We start from the raw sequence: 21635 nt of genomic DNA on the forward strand, positions 1-21635 counted from the left end.
TCTGACAGCGCGGCCCCGGAAGACGAGCGGTTACAAAAGCCGCATTGTGAGCCTCGGTACACTTCCAGTGCAAGGCTCTGATATCTGCCTTCCAAGAACTTGACCCGAATGCACCGAACCCCCACCCCGCTGCCCACCAATCAGGGGATTGACAGTACAAAAGCCACGCCCAAACTCCCGGTTCAACCAATGCCTGCGCGCAAAGCAGTCAACGGTGGGCGTGCCCTCCTCGAGGGTGGGCGTGCCCTCCTCGAGGGTGGGCGGCTGGGAGACGCGAGCGCCTGCGCGCTCCTGAGGCTGTCTTCTGCTGACGGTATGAGCTTGTAGCTAAGAAAGCGGGAGCGAGCCGCGGCGGGAGCGGGGGCGCGCACAGCGGGAAGGAGCATGTCCGTGGCCAGAGCCAAGAAAGTGAAGATGGCCACCAAGTCCTGTCCGCAGTGCGACCAACAGGTGAGGCGGGAGGGGGCCACGGCTGGGGCAGCACTGTGACAGTGATCTGCTCCGCATGGCAATGGGCATACTGTGCTGCTGGGGGGGAATGCTGGGAATTGTAGTCCTTCTGCAGCTGGAGGAGCTCAGGTGGCCAATAGTAATACTGCTCTGAGCCTGGGACACACACACACAACACCCCCCCCCCCTGTTTAGTAATAGGACCTCATATACATATTACCAGTCTGGGGATTAGTGTGTCATATGTGTGTATATATCTCCTGTATGTATACCATGTACACACTAGACATGGAGATATTACTATAGCTGGGCTCTCCCGCCATCTATAATATGAAATCGATAATAAATGTATACATAAAATATAAATATCTCAGAGGTCTGCTCATATATAATACAGCTCTGAGTGGGGATCCGGGGATCTTTTTATATATGTAAATAATAATTATGTCTCCCTAAAACTCACCATTTTTGAATGTTTGTGTGTATATTTTATATATATATATATATATATATATATATATATATATATATATATATATATATATATAATGTGTGTGTGTGTATATATATATAATGTGTGTGTACGTTTAAAAAATTTATATATATATATGTATATTTGAGGTACGGGTAGACATATATAAATTATATATTAAATAGAAGACAGAGCCTTGGAGCTGTTATAAATGTTAAGAGCAAATCCTAAGAAAAAAATAGAATTAAAGAAAAAATATAAAAAATGTTTTATTTGTGTGTATGTGTGTGTGTGTGTGTGTATATATATATATATATATATATATATATATATCTCTCTGGACTCTCCCGCCATCTATAATATGAAATAGATAATAAATGTATACATAAAATATAAATATCTCAGAGGTCTGCTCATATATTACAGCTCTGAGTGGGGATCCGAGGATCTTTTTATATATGTAAATATTAATAATTATGTCTGCCTAAAACTCACCATTTTTTAATGTTTTGTCTGTGTGTATATTATATATATATATGTGTGTGTGTGTACGTTTAATGAAAAGGGAAAAAAATAAATATAAATAAATTTGAGGTACGGGTAGACATACAGGTGAAACTCGAAAAAATTAGAATATGGTGCAAAAGTTCGTTTATTTCAGTGCAGCAACTTAAAAGGTGAAACTAATATATGAGACTCATTACATGCAAAGCAAGATAGTTCAAGCCGTGATTTGTCATCATTGTGATGATTATGGCTTACAGCTCATGAAAACCCCAAATCCACAATCTCGGAAAATGAGAATATTGTGAAAAGGTGGAATATTCTCGGCTCAAAGTGTCCCACTCTAATCAGCTCATTCAGCCATAACACCTGCAAAGGGTTCCTGAGCCTTTAAATGGTCTCTCAGTCAGGTTCAGTAGGAATCCCAATCATGGGAAAGACTGCTGACCTGACACCATCATTGACACCCTCCATAAGGAGGGAAAGCCTCAAAAGGTAATTGCAAAAGAAGTTGGATGTTCCCAAAGTGCTGTGTCAAAGCACATTAATAGAAAGTTATTTGGAAGGGAAAAGTGTGGAAGAAAAAGGTGCACAAGTAGCAGGGATGACCACAGCCTGGAGAGGATTGTCAGGAAAAGGCCATGCAAAAGTGTTGGGGACTTTCACAAGGAGTGGACCGAGGCTGGAGTCAGTGCATCAAGAGTCACCACACACAGACAGATCCTGGATATGGGCTTTAAATGTTGTATTTCTCTTGTCAAGCTGCTCCTGAACAACAAACCACGTCAGAAGCGTCTTACCTGGGCTAAAGAAAAACAGACCTGACCTGTGCTCAGTGGTCCAAAGTCCTCTTTTCTGATGAGAGCAACTATTGCATCTCATTTGGAAACCAAGGACCCCGAGTATGGAGGAAGAATGGAGAGGCCCAAGGACCCCGAGTATGGAGGAAGAATGGAGAGGCCCAAGGACCCCGAGTATGGAGGAAGAATGGAGAGGCCCAAGGACCCCGAGTATGGAGGAAGAATGGAGAGGCCCAAGGACCCCGAGTATGGAGGAAGAATGGAGAGGCCCAAGGACCCCGAGTATGGAGGAAGAATGGAGAGGCCCAAGGACCCCCGAGTATGGAGGAAGAATGGAGAGGCCCAAGGACCCCCGAGTATGGAGGAAGAATGGAGAGGCCCAAGGACCCCCGAGTATGGAGGAAGAATGGAGAGGCCCAAGGACCCCCGAGTATGGAGGAAGAATGGAGAGGCCCAAGGACCCCCCCGAGTATGGAGGAAGAATGGAGAGGCCCAAGGACCCCCCCGAGTATGGAGGAAGAATGGAGAGGCCCAAGGACCCCCCCGAGTATGGAGGAAGAATGGAGAGGCCCAAGGACCCCCCCGAGTATGGAGGAAGAATGGAGAGGCCCAAGGACCCCCCCGAGTATGGAGGAAGAATGGAGAGGCCCAAGGACCCCCCCGAGTATGGAGGAAGAATGGAGAGGCCCAAGGACCCCCCCGAGTATGGAGGAAGAATGGAGAGGCCCAAGGACCCCCCCGAGTATGGAGGAAGAATGGAGAGGCCCAAGGACCCCCCCGAGTATGGAGGAAGAATGGAGAGGCCCAAGGACCCCCCCGAGTATGGAGGAAGAATGGAGAGGCCCAAGGACCCCCCCGAGTATGGAGGAAGAATGGAGAGGCCCAAGGACCCCCCCGAGTATGGAGGAAGAATGGAGAGGCCCAAGGACCCCCCCGAGTATGGAGGAAGAATGGAGAGGCCCAAGGACCCCCCCGAGTATGGAGGAAGAATGGAGAGGCCCAAGGACCCCCCCGAGTATGGAGGAAGAATGGAGAGGCCCAAGGACCCCCCCGAGTATGGAGGAAGAATGGAGAGGCCCAAGGACCCCCCCGAGTATGGAGGAAGAATGGAGAGGCCCAAGGACCCCCCCGAGTTTGGAGGAAGAATGGAGAGGCCCAAGGACCCCCCCGAGTATGGAGGAAGAATGGAGAGGCCCAAGGACCCCCCCGAGTATGGAGGAAGAATGGAGAGGCCCAAGGACCCCCCCGAGTATGGAGGAAGAATGGAGAGGCCCAAGGACCCCCCCGAGTATGGAGGAAGGATGGAGAGGCACACACTGCAAGATGCTTGAAGTCCAGTGGGAAGTTTCCACAGTCTGTGTTGATTTGGGGAGCCATGTCATCTGCTGGTGCTGGTCCACTGTGCTTCATTAAGTCCAGGGTCAACGCAGCCCTCTACCAGGAGATTTTGGAGCACTTTATGCTTCCTTCCGCAGACGAGCTTTATGGGGATGCTGACTTCATTTTCCAGCAGGACTTGGCACCTGCCCACACTGCCAAAAGCACCAAAACCTGGTTCAATGACCGTGGGATTACTGTGCTTGATTGGCCAGCAAACTCGCCTGACCTGAACCCCATAGAGAATCTATGGGGCATCGCCAAGAGAAAGATGAGAGACAGGAGACTGAACAATGTCGAAGAGCTGAAGGCCGCTATTGAAGCATCCTGGTCTTCCATAACACCTCAGCAGTGCCACAGGCTGATAGCTTCCATGCCACACCGCATTGAGGCAGTAATTGCTGCAAAAGAGGCCCAAACTGAGTACATGCTTCTACTTTTCAGAGGTCCGATATTGTTCTATGTACAATCCTTGTTTTATTGATTGCATGTAATATTCTCATTTTCTGAGATTGTGGATTTGGGGTTTTCATGAGCTGTAAGCTACAATCATCACAATGATGACAAATCACGGCTTGAACTATCTTGCTTTGCATGTAATGAGTCTATCTCATATATTAGTTTCACCTTTTAAGTTGCTGCACTGAAATAAATGAACTTTTGCACAATATTCTAATTTTTCGAGTTTCACCTGTATATAAATTATAAATTATATATTAAATAGAAGACAGATCCTTGGAGCTGTTATAAATGTTATGAGCAAATCCTAAGAAAAAAATAGAATTAAAGAAAAAAATATAAAAAATGTTATATATAGCTGGACTCACCCGCCATCTATAATATGAAATAGATAATAAATGTATACATAAAATATAAATATCTCAGAGGTCTGCTCATATAATACAGCTGTGAGTGGGGATCCGTGTATCTTTTTACATATGTAAATATTAATAATTATGTCTACCTAAAACTCACCATTTTTTTTAATGTTTGTGTGTATATTATTTATATATAGTGTACGTTTAAAAAAAAAAAAAAAGAAAAAGAAAATATATATATAAATTTGCGGTATGGGTAGACCTATATAAATTATATATTAAATAGAAGACAGATCCTTAGAGCTGTTATAAATGTTATGAGCAAATCCTAAGAAACAAATAGAATTAAAGATAATAGAATTAAAGAAAAAAATATAAAAAAGTTTTATATATAATATAATTTTTTTTTTTTTTGGGGCAGCACAGTGGCTAAATGGTTAGCACTTCCACCTGGCAGTACTCGGGTTGTTGGTTCGAATCCCAACCACGGCACCACCTGCCTGGAGTTTGCATGTTCTCACTGTGCCTGCATGGGTTTCCTCCGGGTACTCCGGTTTCCTTCCACACACCAAAGACATGCTGGTAGGTTAATTGGCTCCTGTCTAAATTGTCCCTAGTATGTGTATGTATGAATGTGAGTTAGGGACCTTAGACTGTACGCCCCTTGAGGGTTAGGGACTGATGTGAATGTACAATATATATATATGTAGAGCGCTGCGTTAATTGACGGCGCTATACAAGTACCATATATATATATATATATATATATATATATATATATATATATATATATAAATTTTTTTTTTTTTTTTTGTCCCTCTCATAATAGAAATCAGTGGGCCAAACATGCACAATCCTCCCCCATAGATGCTCCTGTGTATGGCGCTTCATGAGCAGAAAATACAGCTGGAAAAAACCTACTTACACTAAACCCAGGAGTCTGGGGATCTGTGTCTTCTCTGTGTGTGTATATATATGTGTGTGTGTGTGTGTGTGTGTGTGTGTGTATATGTGTGTATATATATATATATATATATGTCCACCTAGCTCTCCAGTTTTAGTCCTTTTTCACACGGCCGTTATGTATGTCTGTTTCTTCATCTGACCTTTTACGGATGAAAAACGGACACCCATGTATTTCTATGGACTAGCGGATGTAAAGGGATGACCATCTGTTTACATCCATTAATATCCGCATCCGTTCACCGTTTTTATTTTTATTTTTTGAACGGAAGAAAACCCTATTTTTCTTCCATTAGAAAAAAGAAAAGGACAGAAAATGATGAAAACTGATGTGAAGTAATCCATTGTTTTCTTGGAAAAAAACATGTCTGAACTGATGAAAAAACGGAACTCCTGTGTGAAAGGGGCCTTAGTGTTCTATAAAATGTATCAATTGTATATACAATGTGGGTCCATGCATAAAATGCCTGGGTGTATTCTTTGTCTGTTTTTGCATATTTTTTATTTTTGGAGATTTTTCATGCTTGTGTCCATATAGAATTGTCTGTTCTCATTCTATATACTGGCGTACCTTTTATGAATCTATGTTTACAAATTTAATTCGTTCTGCGGGACTTTTCATGTTGCGAAAAATTCGTAAACCAAAACGCGGTTTCCCATAGGAATGCACTGAAAACCAATTAATCCAGTCTGCAGGTCAGAAAAAAGTAAAAAAAAAAATTTCTATCTGTTCAAAACTCTTTATAAAGTGCACTTTATTTCAGGTACTTATATAGCGCCATCAATCTACGCAGCACTTTACATATATATTGTACATTCACATCAGTCCCTAACCCTCAAGGGGCGTACAATCTAAGGTCCCTAACTCACATTCATACATACACATACTAGGGCCAATTTAGACAGGATCTAATTCACCTACCAGCATGTCTTTGGAGTGTGGGAGGAAACCCGCACAGGGAGAACATGCAAACTCCAGGCAGGTGGTGCCATGGGTTGGATTCGAACCAACAACCCGAGTACTGCCAGGCGGAAGTGCTAACCATTTAGCCACTGTGCTGCCCTTTTAAAGACATTAAATACATGATTAAAAATTTGTAGATGCATTGAAAACCAATTTATTCTGGAGGTCAGAAAAAAGTAAAAGTATCTGTTCATTTCTCTTTATAAAGTGGACTTGAAAGACATAAATACTATACAGGGACATGATTAAAAAAAAATATGTAAATGCATTGAAAACCAATTAATCCATTCGTATTGTGAAAAAAAAACGAGCCATTATCTTCAATGGATTTTTATTTGTAAACTTAAAATTACGTTAACTGAGGTGTTCGTAAACTGAGGTGTGTGTTTGTATTTATCATATATATATTATGTATAGTTATCATTTTTTTTTTCCTCTCCCATATCTTGCTCTTTAAAAAATATATACACTGTGTGTGTATATATGTGTGTGTATATATATAATGTGTGTGTATATATATATATGTGTGTGTGTATATATATATATATATATCTATATATATATATATATCTTGCTGTTTATAAAAAATATATATATGTAAATAAAGATATGGGAGTAAAAAAAAAATATATATATAATTTTTTTTTTTTTATTTTTACTCCCACATCTTTATATACATTTACTCATATATATATGCACACACTGATATGGGAGGAAAAAAATTACATATATAATGTGTATATGTTTATAAAATCTCTGTATTGAACAGTCAGTTCTAGGAATAGACGTTGCAATTATTCTTTTTTTTCTGTTCTGTTTTTCTCCCGTTACCTCCCATTGGAATTGAGTCAGAGAGGTAACATTCAGCATTGGGATGTTTTTGTTTTCTCACTTTTTTTTTTTTCCCGGTCTTTTATAGTAGAAATGTTATGAAAATGATGTGGAAGGTATGAGCTCTGTGATAAGTAACACAATTGTGTTTTAATATTAAAATGAAAACTATAAGCCCAGCTCGTCTATTTAACAAAGGTATTTTTAGTAACCTCAATGATGTCCGGTGCATGCACTGCAGCCTCCAGCAGTGAATTTAGCATTTGACACTTCCTGAAGTGTCTGATGTCTGTGCCCCCTCCCCTGACAGCACATATGTGTGTGTATATGTATATGTATGTGTATATGTATGTGTGTATATATATATATATATATATATATATATATATATATATATAAATTTCTCCCATATCTTGCTCTTTATAAAAAAAACTAAAGGCTCAGGAACCCTTTGCAGGTGTTATGGCTTAGTTAGCTGATTAGAGTGGGACACTTTGAGCCGAGAATATTGCACCTTTTCACAATATTCTCATTTTCTGAGATTGTGGATTTGGGGTTTTCATGAGCTGTAAGCCATAATCATCACAATGATGACAAATCACGGCTTGAACTATCTTGCTTTGCATGTAATGAGTCTCATATATTAGTTTCACCTTTTAAGTTGCATTACTGAAATAAATGAACTTTTGCACCATATTCAAATTTTTCGAGTTTCACCTGTGGAGTAAAGTTATCCAAACTGACAACATTTTGGCTTCCCATCCCCCTCTTGTGCAGCACAATAATCAGAGTAATATATAAGCAATAGGATCTTGGAAGCCCTAGACTTCCAGTATCCCCCAGGGCCTGAAAACACATCACCTCTCCCCTTAATCTCTGTGTTGCAACAAGCACATCAGTTCATATGTAATCCGATTCCTCTCTGAGCCTTGATAAACAATAGACTCTTCCTGTACAACAAGTTGCCCTTTATACATATTAAGCAGGACGTGAGAGGAGATCCATCCAAAGCACGGGGGACAACCTCTCCTAGGCAGTTGTCACAGAACAAGTGTCCCCATATGAAGATTCCCCTTCTATTTCTGTTATTCCCAACAACTGACAGTTTTGGATTTCCATTGACTTTCTACAAATTGTTCTGTGATTGGAGGAGGGTGACAACCAGGGAGTCCCTCACTTCGAAGGATTTTCCTCTGATATCCTGTTGTTGACATGGGACAGGAAGTGAAGGGAAATTTCCCCAGTGGGGCACAGATGCCAAAAAAACTGACGGGTTATAATCTCTTAGATTGTAAGCTCCCAGGACCAGGGTCCTCCTTACCCTCTTGTATTGAACTGAATTTGTTGCTGTATTGTCGCCCATTATATTGTAAAGTGCCGAGCAGACTGTTGGCGCTATATAAATCCTGTATAATAATAAACTCTCTCTTACTCTACTCTATCCACAATGGGGGAAAAAAGTTCCTTCCCAAAAAAACCCCCAAAAAAACCCAAAACATGCTAACATAACCCTGCATTACTCTATCCAAAATGAAACAAAAAATATTTTGGCTTGAGCTCTCCTAATTGGCAGACTTTCTAGCATTTATCTCTGTCTTAGATGTGTCTGACTTCAAACGAAAGTGAAAGAAGGTGACCACCAGGGTTTTCCTTCTCCTTTTTTCTTTTTTTTTTTTTTTTTTTTTTTTTTTTTTTTAGGATTTCCTGTTGTGGACATGGGACAGGAAGTGAGAGGAAATCTCTCCAATGGAGACACTAGTTCTGGTGAAAACATCATTGTAGAGGGATTTCCTCTCATTTCCTGTTGTTGCTATGGGGCAGGAAGTGAAGGGAAATCTCCCCAATGGGGACACAGATGGCAAATAAAACTGATAAGGCTCACCATCCTCTTACTATAGCCAAAAAAAAAAGAAAATTCCCTTTGTTCAACTTTAAAGTCCCATGCAGCGGAAAACGTGCGTGCCAAACTGCATGCTGCCGCATAATTTCATAAAAAAGGTCAGGGAGTGTTTTTCCCGCATTTTTCATGGGTAGGACCATTGAAACAAATAGGTTGCCCTACACGAGGTGCATGGGAACTTGCGCAGAGTGTGCACACGCAATCATGTGAGCCAAGCCTGATGCAGAATAACTCGCATACTACCGTACATAACAACAATGCAGGTATTCATAGAGAAGTTCACATTATAAATGACTGGAATGGGCAGTATGACTGTGTAAGCGGCGCGGTGTCCGAGTGAGATCAGCACTGATAAGATTTTCAGGAAGTTTCATAAAGTTATAAAATGTTTACTGAGTACAGGCGAGATACCGTTCAAGGATGATGTGACCATAAAGGGCTTCATTGCTGAGTAGGTGGCTTCTTCCCATTTGTAGAAAGGAAGTGTTACAACCATTGCTGGTTTAAAAAAAAAACTGCAACCTGGCAGGTGTTTCTTCTTCTTTTTTTTTTTTTACTGCAGAAGAGATGTAATATGGAGTGAATTTATTAAAGGTAAATAGCCTCTGCAAGTGCAGTTGCGCCAGAGCTTGGTCAATGAGATGAAGCTTCACTCAGCAAAACGTTCTCCCCGGACCCTGCATTCACTAGATCCGCTCTCCCCGGACCCTGCATTCACTAGATCCGCTCTCCCCGGACCCTGCATTCACTAGATCCGCTCTCCCCGGACCCTGCATTCACTAGATCCGCTCTCCCCGGACCCTGCATTCACTAGATCCGCTCTCCCCGGACCCTGCATTCACTAGATCCGCTCTCCCCGGACCCTGCATTCACTAGATCCGCTCTCCCCGGACCCTGCATTCACTAGATCCGCTCTCCCCGGACCCTGCATTCACTAGATCCGCTCTCCCCGGACCCTGCATTCACTAGATCCGCTCTCCCCGGACCCTGCATTCACTAGATCCGCTCTCCCCGGACCCTGCATTCACTATATCCGGTCTCCCCGGACCCTGCATTCACTAGATCCGCTCTCCCCGGACCCTGCATTCACTAGATCCGCTCTCGCCGGACCCTGCACTCACTGTGTCCGCTCTCGCCGGACCCTGCACTCACTGTGTCCGCTCTCGCCGGACCCTGCACTCACTGTGTCCGCTCTCGCCGGACCCTGCACTCACTGTGTCCGCTCTCGCCGGACCCTGCACTCACTGTGTCCGCTCTCGCCGGACCCTGCACTCACTGTGTCCGCTCTCGCCGGACCCTGCACTCACTGTGTCCGCTCTCGCCGGACCCTGCACTCACTGTGTCCGCTCTCGCCGGACCCTGCACTCACTGTGTCCGCTCTCGCCGGACCCTGCACTCACTGTGTCCGCTCTCGCCGGACCCTGCACTCACTGTGTCCGCTCTCGCCGGACCCTGCACTCACTGTGTCCGCTCTCCCACAGTACACACAACATGGAAATGCGATTATTTTAGTAAATATAAACTGCTAAATTCCTTTTCTCATCAGCAGTATAGAGTCTAGTGACTTTTGTCAGTGTCCAGCTAAACACTGATTTAGCCGTACTGTCCTCTGAGGATGCATAACCCCCTGACCCTCTGGATAGTGCTGATTGGCCCTGTGCTGATCACATGCACCCTCCTCAAAAAGCAAAAAAAACCCCTCCTAGCAATACACCGTAAACCGAGCATGTGCAGAGTGACTCCTAGAGCTCTGTACTTATCAGCAGATGGATTGGGGACTGTGGAAGAAGGGGAAGAACCGAGAAGACAAGATCAAACAACTTTTTTTACATAATGCAGAGGATTAACCCCTTAGGTTCCACAGTGAGTATAACAAGCATGCTTTACTGTATATACAGACTGATTGTACTGTTGGGGATTTAGTAACACTTTGACTGAACAAGCTGATATTAGAAGCTGATTGGCCGCCATGCACAGCTGCACCAGACTTTGCACTCTCCAGTTTTAGTAAATCTCTTCTGCAATGGAGGCATGTTACCTTCTACTTACTGTCACCTATTTCTGTGTTCACCGAGCCGCTGAGTGTACAATCTCAGCATGTACTGGGATGAATGATATCCTGTGCAAATGCGCGGAACTTGTGCCATGCTGGGTCGGTCAATGAAGATTCTGAACCTCCAATGAGCCAGGAAGGATGCTCACGGACATTGCAGGGAGTGGAGGGGAGGATAATCCTGCTTTCAAGTTGATGTAAAGGTAAAAACTATTTTTTTTTTTTTCTTAGGTTTGGATGGAGTAGAGAAGGTTAGACTCTATGGTGGTTATTTACTAAAACTGGAGAGTGCAAAACCTGGTGCAGCTACGCAGGTTTTATTGTCAAAGCTTAACTGGAGAAGCTGAAGTTGGAAGCTGATTGGCCGCCATGCACAGCTGCACTAGATTCTTAGTAAATCTCCCCTTATGTCACTTTTTTTGTTGCTGTCTGTGTCCCCGCTGGGAAGATTGGTTCTTCTTTTTGTCCTGGTGACCACCGCCCGAGAGGCAGAAGGTAAAGGCCAAACATTTTGAGCTGTCATCTGAGCTAGATCCTGCAAATGGGACATCTCATGACCACTACCTAAGGTAAGAATTTTGCTCACAGGGGAGTTGACTTTTCATTTCCTGTTGCAACCTCAGGACAGGAAGTGAAGGGAAATCTCCCCAATGGTACACAGACAGCAAAAAAAAAAAACAAAAAACAAACTTGCCATTCATTTAAAGGGGTAGGGTTCATGTACACTGCAGCTGATAAACTGATGTTCAGGAGCTGTTCAGCGGGTTTTTTTTCAGCTGAACTCTCCCTAATGTTTTCCTTTGTGTCCATGTACGCATCGTCGTTTGCAATCCTTTACAGGCATTTGAGTTTACTGTTGTTTTTTTGAACGCAGAAAACTTGCGTTCAGCATTTTAAACGCAAAACGCGGCAAATCGCATTTATAAGAGTTTGCGTCTGAAATTTTTTTTTTTTTAACTCTTCCAGTTCCCGATGCTGTCCAGAGCCTTTTTTTCATCATGAAAAATGCATGCAAAGCGTCTTGAAGGTACTCAAATGGAGAAAACACTGAACACAGGATGTTCCTAGCAAGCTTGTCACACATTGTAATGACCAATTCACACCTCAGACCTCTCCCGCCCTTGGAAACAGAAGATATGTTAATGACCATTCACACCTCCAATTCCTCATGAAGACCCCCTGCCAGGAGACCTTAATGACTCCCTCCACCAGACACCTTCCCACAACAAAAGAAATGTTAATGAGCAACTCACCTCAGCTAATCTCAACACCTACTGCTGTCTCTGCTTCTACTCTCTGTATTTCTCTGAAATGGTTAATAATTTACCACTTTTCAGTGCATTTGGGAGGTTCTCCTGTGCTTATCTTTAAAAAAAGCGTGTGTGTGTGTGTGTGTGTGTGTGTGTGTGTATATATATATATGTGTGTGTGTGTGTTTTTTTTTTTTTTTTTTTTTTTTTTTTAAATATCTGGAGCATTTTATATATATTATGCTCTAGATAATATATGATTAAGAAAAAAAGTGTGTGTAATATAAATATATATAATTTTTATCATATTAATTTTTTTTTAAATTGGATTGCTGCACATAAAAAAAACTTTTGTTGTTGAAAAATCACCATACGAAAGAGTGATCCAAAAAATGGACAAAGCTATACATGTTCAATATATGGCCCTTGGGAGGGCCTGATTGCTATGCACCTGTGATTGATCAACGTTGTGCACTCCACCTATATTACTGAATAAATAAATAAAATAAATACATTTTTTTTTTTTTAAGTCCGCAAACGTGCAAACTACAACGAAAAACCCGTAAGTGATCACAAAAAAAGTGCAAGTGCAAAACACCACACGAAAAAGTGCACTTAGGGGTGTGTTTGTCCTACCCCCGAAGGGGTTGAACCGTTACCCTGATCCCCCGGGGCACGAAGCTCCTGACAGGGACAAGGTTCCCATTTGGTCCTCCTGGCCAAAAGGCCTGGTGGACCACCGTTCCTTATGCCCAGCCGAAGCCGGACATCCAGTACTTGGTCAGGGGGTTCTCCCGGAGAGAAAACCCCCTAGGGATCAGGGGAGGAAGGAACCGAAAGGCCACACATCCTCCCCCTAGACTTCAGGGTAGGCCCGAGGACCCACACCCTCCATCCTGTGAAAAACACACACATAAGTAACAGAAAAAGTGACAAACGTGGGAGGTGAATAAATTAAATAAATATAAAATAAAAAAGTGGTACCGTAACAAATTGTGCACAGACCAGGCCCTGAGGCCCATAGCAAAAATTGCCCTGGACTTAGCCAAAAGGCCTGGTCCTTAGGGCGCTGTGCAAAAAGAGTGAAAAACAGTGGCCATGTGTCATCTTCACACTGTGGGGTCCCACACCCAGGTGTTACTAGTGGCACCCCTGAGAGCGTCTTCCTCAGGGGGCACTGAGTTTGCGGACTTTTTGCCTTCCCAGCCTCTGGCCAGACCGAGGTAGATCCGTCCAAATCAGGAGGTACTGGGTCTTTCCAGCTTTCCCAGAGGAATTACTCCCAAGGCCCCAGAACGAATCATGGCGCTCCCTGGTTTCTGTCCCTCTGGTCTAGCCTTCCGGACCCCCATCATACCAGTGAGGGTACTATACAACAGCCATCCCCGCAAAGCTAGAATGGCCGGGAGCACCCCCACTGGACACTGATAAGAACAGATACTACACTTGATCTTAGCCAAAAGGCCGAGAAGCGATATATATAATATATATACATTTTTAAATAATATAGTGTGTTCTCCCCTTAAGTTTAGTTTTGGCCTCTGTGATTTCTTGGCCCCATCGCAGTGAGTTGCTTTATATTTTCCAAGCTCTGGAGGTTTTCCATCAGCGGAATTTATTTTTCCTAGATCGCTCTGCGTTTTTAATCCTTAGTCTGCATTCCAAGAACGGATGTTTGCTGATCCCTCTGCTGGCTGTAATGCGGGTTAGCACAGACCGTTTCAATTTTTTTTTCTTTTTCCATCATATTGAATTCATGTTTACGTGTTTAATCTTATTTTTAGACCGTTGTGCTGTGTTGGGTTCAGATTATATTGGGGATGCTGCTGCATTCATTTATTAAAAGACTGCGCCATCCGGAGAGGGTTTCTGAGTATCGCAGAGTCATTGCAGCTGATAAATAATAGATGATATTTGCAGAATATATTATCTCTTTGCCTTCAAAGAATAGCTACAGTCTAAACAAAAGCTTTTATGCTTTTGTAGAGTAGGGGAATGGTCAAAATGGTTCTAAAGTCAAAAGGTTTTGTTTGTTTATTTTTTTTTTCACCTTTTAGAGATACAAAAGTCTTGTGTTCAAAAAAAAAAAAAAGTCATACTTACCTGCTCTTCATACATCATATGATCCTCCTCTTCTAGGGTCCCCGCCAGTGTTCCCGGTGCCCCCAGAGCAAGCAGCTTGCTATAGGGGCCCTTGAGCAGGCATGCTCCCGAGCTGAGGCTCTGCGTGTCCACTTGCACACAGCGCCGTGGCTTGACCTCACCCTCTCCCTTTCCTGATTGGCCCACTGGCTGTGATTGACAGCAGCGGGAGCCAAAGGCTGCCTCAGCCAATCAAGAGCGAGAACCGAGGCTGTCTTGGACAACGCTGGAGCGGGATGCGGCTCAAGTAGTGTTAGGGAGGGCTGCTGCACACAGAAGGTTTTTTAATTTCATGCATAGAATGCATGAAGGTTAAAAAAAAACATTGAGCCTTTAGAACCACTTTAAGGCATTCCATGCATTAAGGTGTGAAAAAAAAAGCACGCACCATTGCCTGTCTTGCCCAATCCTATCCCTAATTGCTTACAAGGCCCCTGTCACCTCTCTAGTGCTGTTTTTGGCTCCAACACCTTTCTCCTCTTTTCCTGGTCTCATAGGAGACACTGAGAGCAGCGGGAGCCATAGAAAGGGGGTGTGGCTTACCAGAGCTATGTGTGTCTATGGATGCACACAGTCCAGCTAGGAAGTGCATGCACCTGGCTTGCTAAGGAGGGGGGCACCAGGAGCAGTGAGAATGTGGCGACGCTGGTGCCATTTATTTTCCCTGGCACTCCCAACATACTCCGGTGACGCACTTGTGAGACAGCATGCCGTAGTGTGTTGCATTCGAAAAAAGGTCAAGTGTGACTGCGAAGTAAAAAAAAAGATGATGGACTTTTTTCCATTTTGGATAGAGTAAGGACAGGCTATAACCCCAATCTGATTATTTTTTTTCCTTGCCATCTGTGTCCTATTGGGGAGATTTCCCTTCACTTCCTGTCCCATAGCCAAGCAGCCATAGAATTTTAGTTATACTTTTAAAGCCTGGAAGCCGAGAAAACATAAATCCTCCCTGAAGGTGGTGTTGGCTCTTTGGTAGTACGTGTTGAGTGATTTGCAGGTGGAGGTCTGAAGTCTGTGGTGTGTTTTGAGGTTTTACAACATAAAATGTTCCTCCATTGCTAGGAAGTCGTGTGTGTGTGTGTGTGTGTGTGTGTGTGTGTGTGTGTGTGTGTATATATATGTGTGTGTGTGTGTGTGTGTATATATATATATATGTGTGTGTGTGTGTGTGTATATATATATATATGTGTGTGTGTGTGTGTGTATATATATATATGTGTGTGTGTGTGTGTATATATATATATGTGTGTGTATATATATGTGTGTGTGTGTGTATGTGTGTGTGTGTGTATATGTGTGTGTATATGTGTGTGTGTGTGTATATGTGTGTGTGTGTATATGTGTGTGTGTGTGTATATGTGTGTGTGTGTATATGTGTGTGTGTGTGTGTGTGTGTATGTGTGTGTATATGTGTGTGTGTGTGTGTGTGTGTGTGTGTGTGTGTATATGTGTGTGTGTGTATATATGTATGTGTGTGTGTGTGTGTATATATGTATGTGTGTGTGTGTGTGTGTATATATGTGTGTGTGTGTGTGTGTGTGTGTGTATATGTATATATATATATATACACACATATAAAATTTATTTTTATATTTATTTTTTGCCGCAACGCTAACGGTTCAGTGTGAACAGCACTGTGTGCTGAAATGTGTATCGCTTTCATAAAAACGCCCCTCAAACGCCTGCTTTCAACGCTAGTGTGAACTGAACCTAACGCACTTCTGCATTTATTGTTCTTGGCAGAATGAGTTCACCTCTGCGATGGAATGTCGTCCTGTATTAGTTTTATGTACTGATTTTGTATTGATCAGACATTGCTGTCAATTGTTTCTTTTCTCTATCTTGTTGTCTTTCATCTGGATGTCTAGTATTAGTTTGACAAGTCTGCCATCTAGTGTCCGGTTGTCGTACACATGGACTTTGTTCAGAACTTGGACCTGGTTTATTTAAAGCTGACCTCCAGGCAGATCTAAGACACGAATTATTCCAGCTCTGTAATCATTGATACACCATTAAAGCTGTATTAAACCCAAAAGCAAACATTTATTATACAGCAGCTTACCAATTCTTAGATGTGAGGGCTGCAGTAGTTTTTTTTTTTTTTAAGGATTTCTTTTTTTTATTTTCACCAGGTGATCTGGCCAGTAAGTCTGTTTTTTTTTTTTTTTTTTTTCAATAGAACAAGCTCTCTTTCAGATGTAGCAGTTACAGGGTTGAGACAAACCATTTATCATTGACAGGGGTGCTTACGATTGGTTTTATTTATTAATGTAAAATCTTTATCCCAAAAGGAAAAAAAAAATGTTTGCTGTAACTGATTATATAAAGTGTGAGCTGAAGTTTGGCTTCAATTTGTTAGTGTATTGAAATCTGCTAGTACAGCCAACAGTCCTCTCCTTCATCCAGAATGGGGGCTCTCTAATACCGGAGGTGTGTCACTGGCCAGATCACCAGGTGAAAACAGAGGGGGAACAGCCTAAAAAGAAAAGTATTGCAGCCCTCACATCTGATTGGTAAGCTGCAATATATAACATTTTTGGGTATAATTTCACTTTAAATGTATTTTTAAATCCAAGCAGTGTAAGCACCTTAATTGGATCTGGTATCGGCCTGACATGCCCCCTGATGAGTCAGGGCTAGAGCTCTCCAATCAGCAGGAAGCGTGAGCTTTGCCAATTGCAGAGCTATAATTGCAGGCCATACATGGTTTGAATTCCGAACGATTTTTCATCCAAAAATCGAAAATGTCGTTCGCTCGGTAATCCGATGGTGCCATCAGTGATTTAAAAAATCGGCCGACCGAGTCCTAAAGTACACCCCATATAACAGGCGAAACTTCTGTTCCTTCCAGGTCACGGCTCATGTGCATATTTGTTAGGAAAAGCAATCGTACGATTTACCCATCATTAAGTCGAAAATCGGTCATTTTTCAGGAATTTTCCAACATGCCTGATCACCAAAAAGGGGAAAACCACAAAAATCGGCTGGTGCCATTGACCCACTAACAGAGCTAAAATCGACCGATTATTCGTAGGTCCGATTTTCGGACGAAAAATCGGTCGAATTTCAACCCATGTGTGGCCGGCATTAGTTTGACTCCTCAGAGGATGTGTCTGACCTCTGCAGAGAGACCACTGCTTCCACACAGAAAGCAAGGGTCCCACTCTGCAGAATGCTGGCAGACAGGGGCACTGACCATTTGGAAACTCGGGAACTGCCCAAGGGCCCGGGGTCATTAGGGGGCCCCATGAGATGCCCCTGGTATCTTTTTCATAGGCTCTTTTGAGTTTGGGCAAGGACACAGGGGCCCCATGATCCCCTATTACCTGGGGGCCCCATGAGTTGTCAGTCCGCCCCTGTTGGCAGAGGACAGTCTTTTCTACTCAGGCTTTGGCTGATTTCCAAAAAAAAAACAAACTAAGACTTTGGACATTTTGCAGTGGATTTACTAAAACTGGTGCACTCAGAATCTGGTGCAGCTGCGCATGGTAGCCAATCAGCCTCTAACTTCAGCTTGTTCATTTAAGCTTTGGCAAAAAAAAAAAAACCTGGAAGCTGATTGGTTTCTGTGCAGAAGTGAGTGTGATTTTGCACTCTCCAGCTTTAGTAAATAGGCCCCTTTCAGGGATGTTTGATTCCTAACGCCCGGGACGTGTAGTTCTGCGTGCCGGGCAGGTGGTTTTTGTTTCTATCGTTAGCCCTGTCAGGTGGAAGCATTCGGGCGGCACTTCCACACAGTGCCAGCTCGCCCCACCCGTGAGGTCTCCGCTTGCCCATCCGGCTCGCCATCAGCTAGAGGGGAGGGAGAAGAGCGGACACGTCCCTCCCCTTCTTGTACTGACATTATAATGTTACTTCCGGGTCCCCGTTGAGAGATTGTAATGCAATCCCCTGGAAAGAATGTAATGAGGTGCAATGTGCACTGCATTACATTCAGCGGCGCACAGGGGAGACACACAGGTTCTTTTAGATCCTTGATGTCTCAGAGAACCTGTCACCAAAGAATCATCACATAGGGGACTTTGTCCCCATGTGATTGAAAAAAAAAAAAGCAAAAGTTTTGGGTTTTTTTATTTTGGGGGGGGGGGGGGGCAGTAAGTACTGTATACATGTCATATCATTATAATGGAGTACAGGGGAGCTGGGATATACATTACTGTATACAGTTTTATATTTTGGACTATTCTAAAGAAAAATGTAATTTCATAAGCTTTAAGGGGGTGGGGTTGGGGGGGCGGACCTGGGCAAGGTTGGGTGGGGCAACCGGGTGGCGAATAAGTTTTGTGACCGGCAGTAGGTCTGGACTCGAAATTTTAACCCCTGACCTAGAAGGAGCTTTAAAAGTTTCGACCTATAGAAATATAGAGTCCTGAAGTTTGTTGTCATTTCACGAGTGTGCACAAATTTAAGGTTTGACAAGTTGGATATCTATTTACTCGCTGCAACCTCCTCCTTTTTATATTTTACAAAAAAATGGGATAATTTTATTGCTTTTTTTGTGCCCTAAAATTAACTCGTATTTTTTACTAAAATTTTGTGGTAAAATCATGCGACATAAATTGGAACTACCACTATTTTATTCTCTAGGGTCTCTGTTTTCAGAAAATATATCATGTTTGGGGTTTTATGTAATCTTCAGGCCTAAAATGATTTTTTTTAAACTTGTGCAAAAAATGCACAAACGGCTCTGGCCGCGAAAGGGATAAAAGATAAGCCCTGACCCCCCCCCCCTTTCCTGATGAGCAGCCAATCTGTGTTCATCACACTGCAAGGTCTTTTTCCTCCCTGCTAGTCCCTGGGTGCGGCGCTGAAGACAGGCGGAGGGGGGGAGGAGATAAACCACGCAATGTTAAACATATTACACGTTTAAGTCGCCATAAAGCCCCTTTTGTTTTTAAATGCCCCCGACATTCCTAATATCACCTCCGATTTAAATACGGTTTTGGTTAAAACATTTTTTTATCTGGACAAGTAGATTGTCATGAGGGGGGACAAGTAAATTGGGGCCCTGATTTAGTCCCTGAACAAGTCGGTTTTTTTTCAAAAATTTCCACACCCCTGCACGATGCACCTGGAATATAGAACAGAAAAGAAAGTTCCGTTGGGTTTCAAATCTAGAATTGTTCATGTACCAAGGGATCTTTAGAGTTGGTTGGAGTTTCACAATCGAGAAAAAAATGATACAATATGGGTACGTGCTCTGTACAATATGCAGATTGGTATTGAATTTTTGCTTTTCACTGTTTTCTGTACATTTTGGAATATGCCCACTACATATTGTTTGCTCTATGAATATTTGCATGTGGAAAAAAAAGCCCTTTTTAAAATAAAAAGTAATTTTATACAAAAATAGATATGTTTGGGATCTGTCTTATGAATTGTGTTTTTGCGTTTCAGGTTCCTGTGGCCTGCAAGTCCTGTCCCTGTGGATACATATTTATTAGTAGAAAACTTCTACACGCCAGACAGATGGAGCGGATACACCCCACGTCAGGTATATGTCTCACCCTCCTTGTATTTTACGGTCCTAATTGTCCGACCTGAGCAAGGAGATGCACAAAACGTTAAAGTGAACCTGAACATAGAAATTGAAGATTTGATATGTTATATAGAGAACATCTGGAAATGTTAATTGTATCGAAGCAGTCCCCTGAGAAATGTACCCTTTTGTCTTCATTTCCTCCTGATCGCAGTGCGCTTCCGTGGATTGCGAGTGCGCTTCCGTGGATTGCGAGTGCGCCTAAGCACCTTCTGATAGCTGGATATCTGCAGTGTGAGATCTAAGGCTCTGCTGCATCTGACAGCTAGTCTCAGGAGTGAGATTTCGTGATGTCACTAGTGTTCTTTTGCTGGATGCTCTGACATGAGGCAACAAGGCCCTGCCTCTACCAAGATGGCCGCCTTCACATAGAAACACTGAAGAACCAGGCATTGTAAGTCAGTAATGGGTGAACCAATCAGATGCAGGGAGACCACAGACTATACTGGTGACCAATCTTTTGACCTCTACCTGCATTTTTTTGGACCCAGCTTCTAGAATTCAGTTCCCTTTTAAATATTTAATACATTTCATGTATATCATCTTTTACAGCAGAACTCCAGCTACATTTATGTTCTTTAGTTTTGGATGCATGGAGAAGGGTTAGAATCTTTTTATTGCTGTCTCCCTAGGGGGATTTGCCCTCACCTGTAATGGCATCGTACAGGAAGTGTGGAAAAGTCTCCCCTAGGATCACAAACCGGTTATAGACTTTCTCCAGACCACCCAAAACTAAAAAAGCAAGTTTAGGCGGTGATAGGGTTTTACTATTGCATTTGGGGGGTTGGTAAAAACAGGTGTTTGAAATGCATTTTTTTTTACTGCCTCCCTAAGCTGCATAGGCTGCTGTATGGTGGTATATACAAGCACTTCTAAACCATTCTATGACAAGGGTTCGGGATACTTCTTCTTAAAACTACCTGTCTTGGTTTCTTTTAGAGAACCGATCCGATCCTAAAAGAAGGCGGACAGAAAGGATAAAAAGAGAGCGGATCATCTCTACAGTCAGTAGAGAGCTGGAGAACAGGCGGCGGTCGCGATCCAATAGCCAATCGGAAGCAGTGCGCCGAGGCAGAGGGCGGCCAAAAACAGCTACATCAAAGAAACAGGAAGAGGAGAAAGGTATCTATTGCTACATACTGTCCAGAGGTTCTCTACCCAAGGTTCTGCATTTTAGTACTGCCAACGGGGGGAAGGGAGGTCAGCCTCCTTTATAAATGGCGGTTGTAACAGAACCGGACCCCGACTGCACTAGGGTATTTCCATTAAACTCCCGCTTCCCTGTCCGAACACAGATCCACGGACATCACCGCTGACCATACAAGACGAAACAGCACCAGACTTGTATTAAAACAGGAAATAGACTGCTTTATTTTAACACAGATACAAGATATAAACATTCAAGGGAACAACCCACCTCCCTGCATATGCAGGGCGTGGCAAACCAAATCTAGCAACCAGAGACATCAGCAGACACCCCCCCCCCCCCCCCCACCAAGCCAATACACAACAATCCCCCCTCCCTGCCTAATGACACAGGGCGGGGCAATCTGCATTTAGTAACAAGAG

At 43.0% G+C, this 21635-nt stretch overlaps 1 protein-coding gene and 1 pseudogene across 2 annotated transcripts; one reads left to right on the forward strand and one right to left on the reverse strand.

The window, feature by feature from the left end:
- The first annotated feature begins 278 nt into the window (after positions 1–278).
- HDIP1 (HDAC and MIER1 interacting protein 1) lies at positions 279–21520 on the forward strand. 2 transcript variants are annotated; one of them, XM_089667810.1, is made up of 4 exons: positions 324–450; positions 4843–5003; positions 19925–20021; positions 21006–21520. In XM_089667810.1, exons 2-4 carry the CDS (start codon positions 4998–5000, stop codon positions 21281–21283), a joined length of 381 nt encoding a protein of 126 aa, XP_089523936.1. In that variant the 5' UTR covers positions 324–450; positions 4843–4997; the 3' UTR covers positions 21284–21520. The 2 variants fall into 2 exon arrangements, with proteins under 2 accessions (XP_089523935.1, XP_089523936.1); XM_089667809.1 differs by lacking the exon at positions 4843–5003 and having other exon boundaries at positions 279–450; positions 21006–21506.
- On the reverse strand, positions 13743–13858 carry LOC149427656 (U2 spliceosomal RNA; annotated as a pseudogene).
- Positions 21521–21635: the final 115 nt, after the last annotated feature.

The sequence above is a fragment of the Staurois parvus genome, unplaced genomic scaffold (genome assembly GCF_062004578.1).
Source record: "Staurois parvus isolate SC_StPar_1 unplaced genomic scaffold, SC_StPar_1.0 ptg003601l, whole genome shotgun sequence".
NCBI classification, from domain to species: domain Eukaryota; kingdom Metazoa; phylum Chordata; class Amphibia; order Anura; family Ranidae; genus Staurois; species Staurois parvus.

What these genes read in the sequence shown, in the direction of transcription:
- HDIP1 (XM_089667809.1), top strand. Translation starts at nt 385, where the DNA reads ATGTCCGTGGCCAGAGCCAAGAAAGTGAAGATGGCCACCAAGTCCTGT. An exon ending in GTCCGCAGTGCGACCAACAG is followed by an intron (nt 451 to 19,924) that starts GTGAGGCGGGAG and finishes TTTGCGTTTCAG; the next exon opens with GTTCCTGTGGCCTGCAAGTC. An exon ending in GCGGATACACCCCACGTCAG is followed by an intron (nt 20,022 to 21,005) that starts GTATATGTCTCA and finishes GGTTTCTTTTAG; the next exon opens with AGAACCGATCCGATCCTAAA.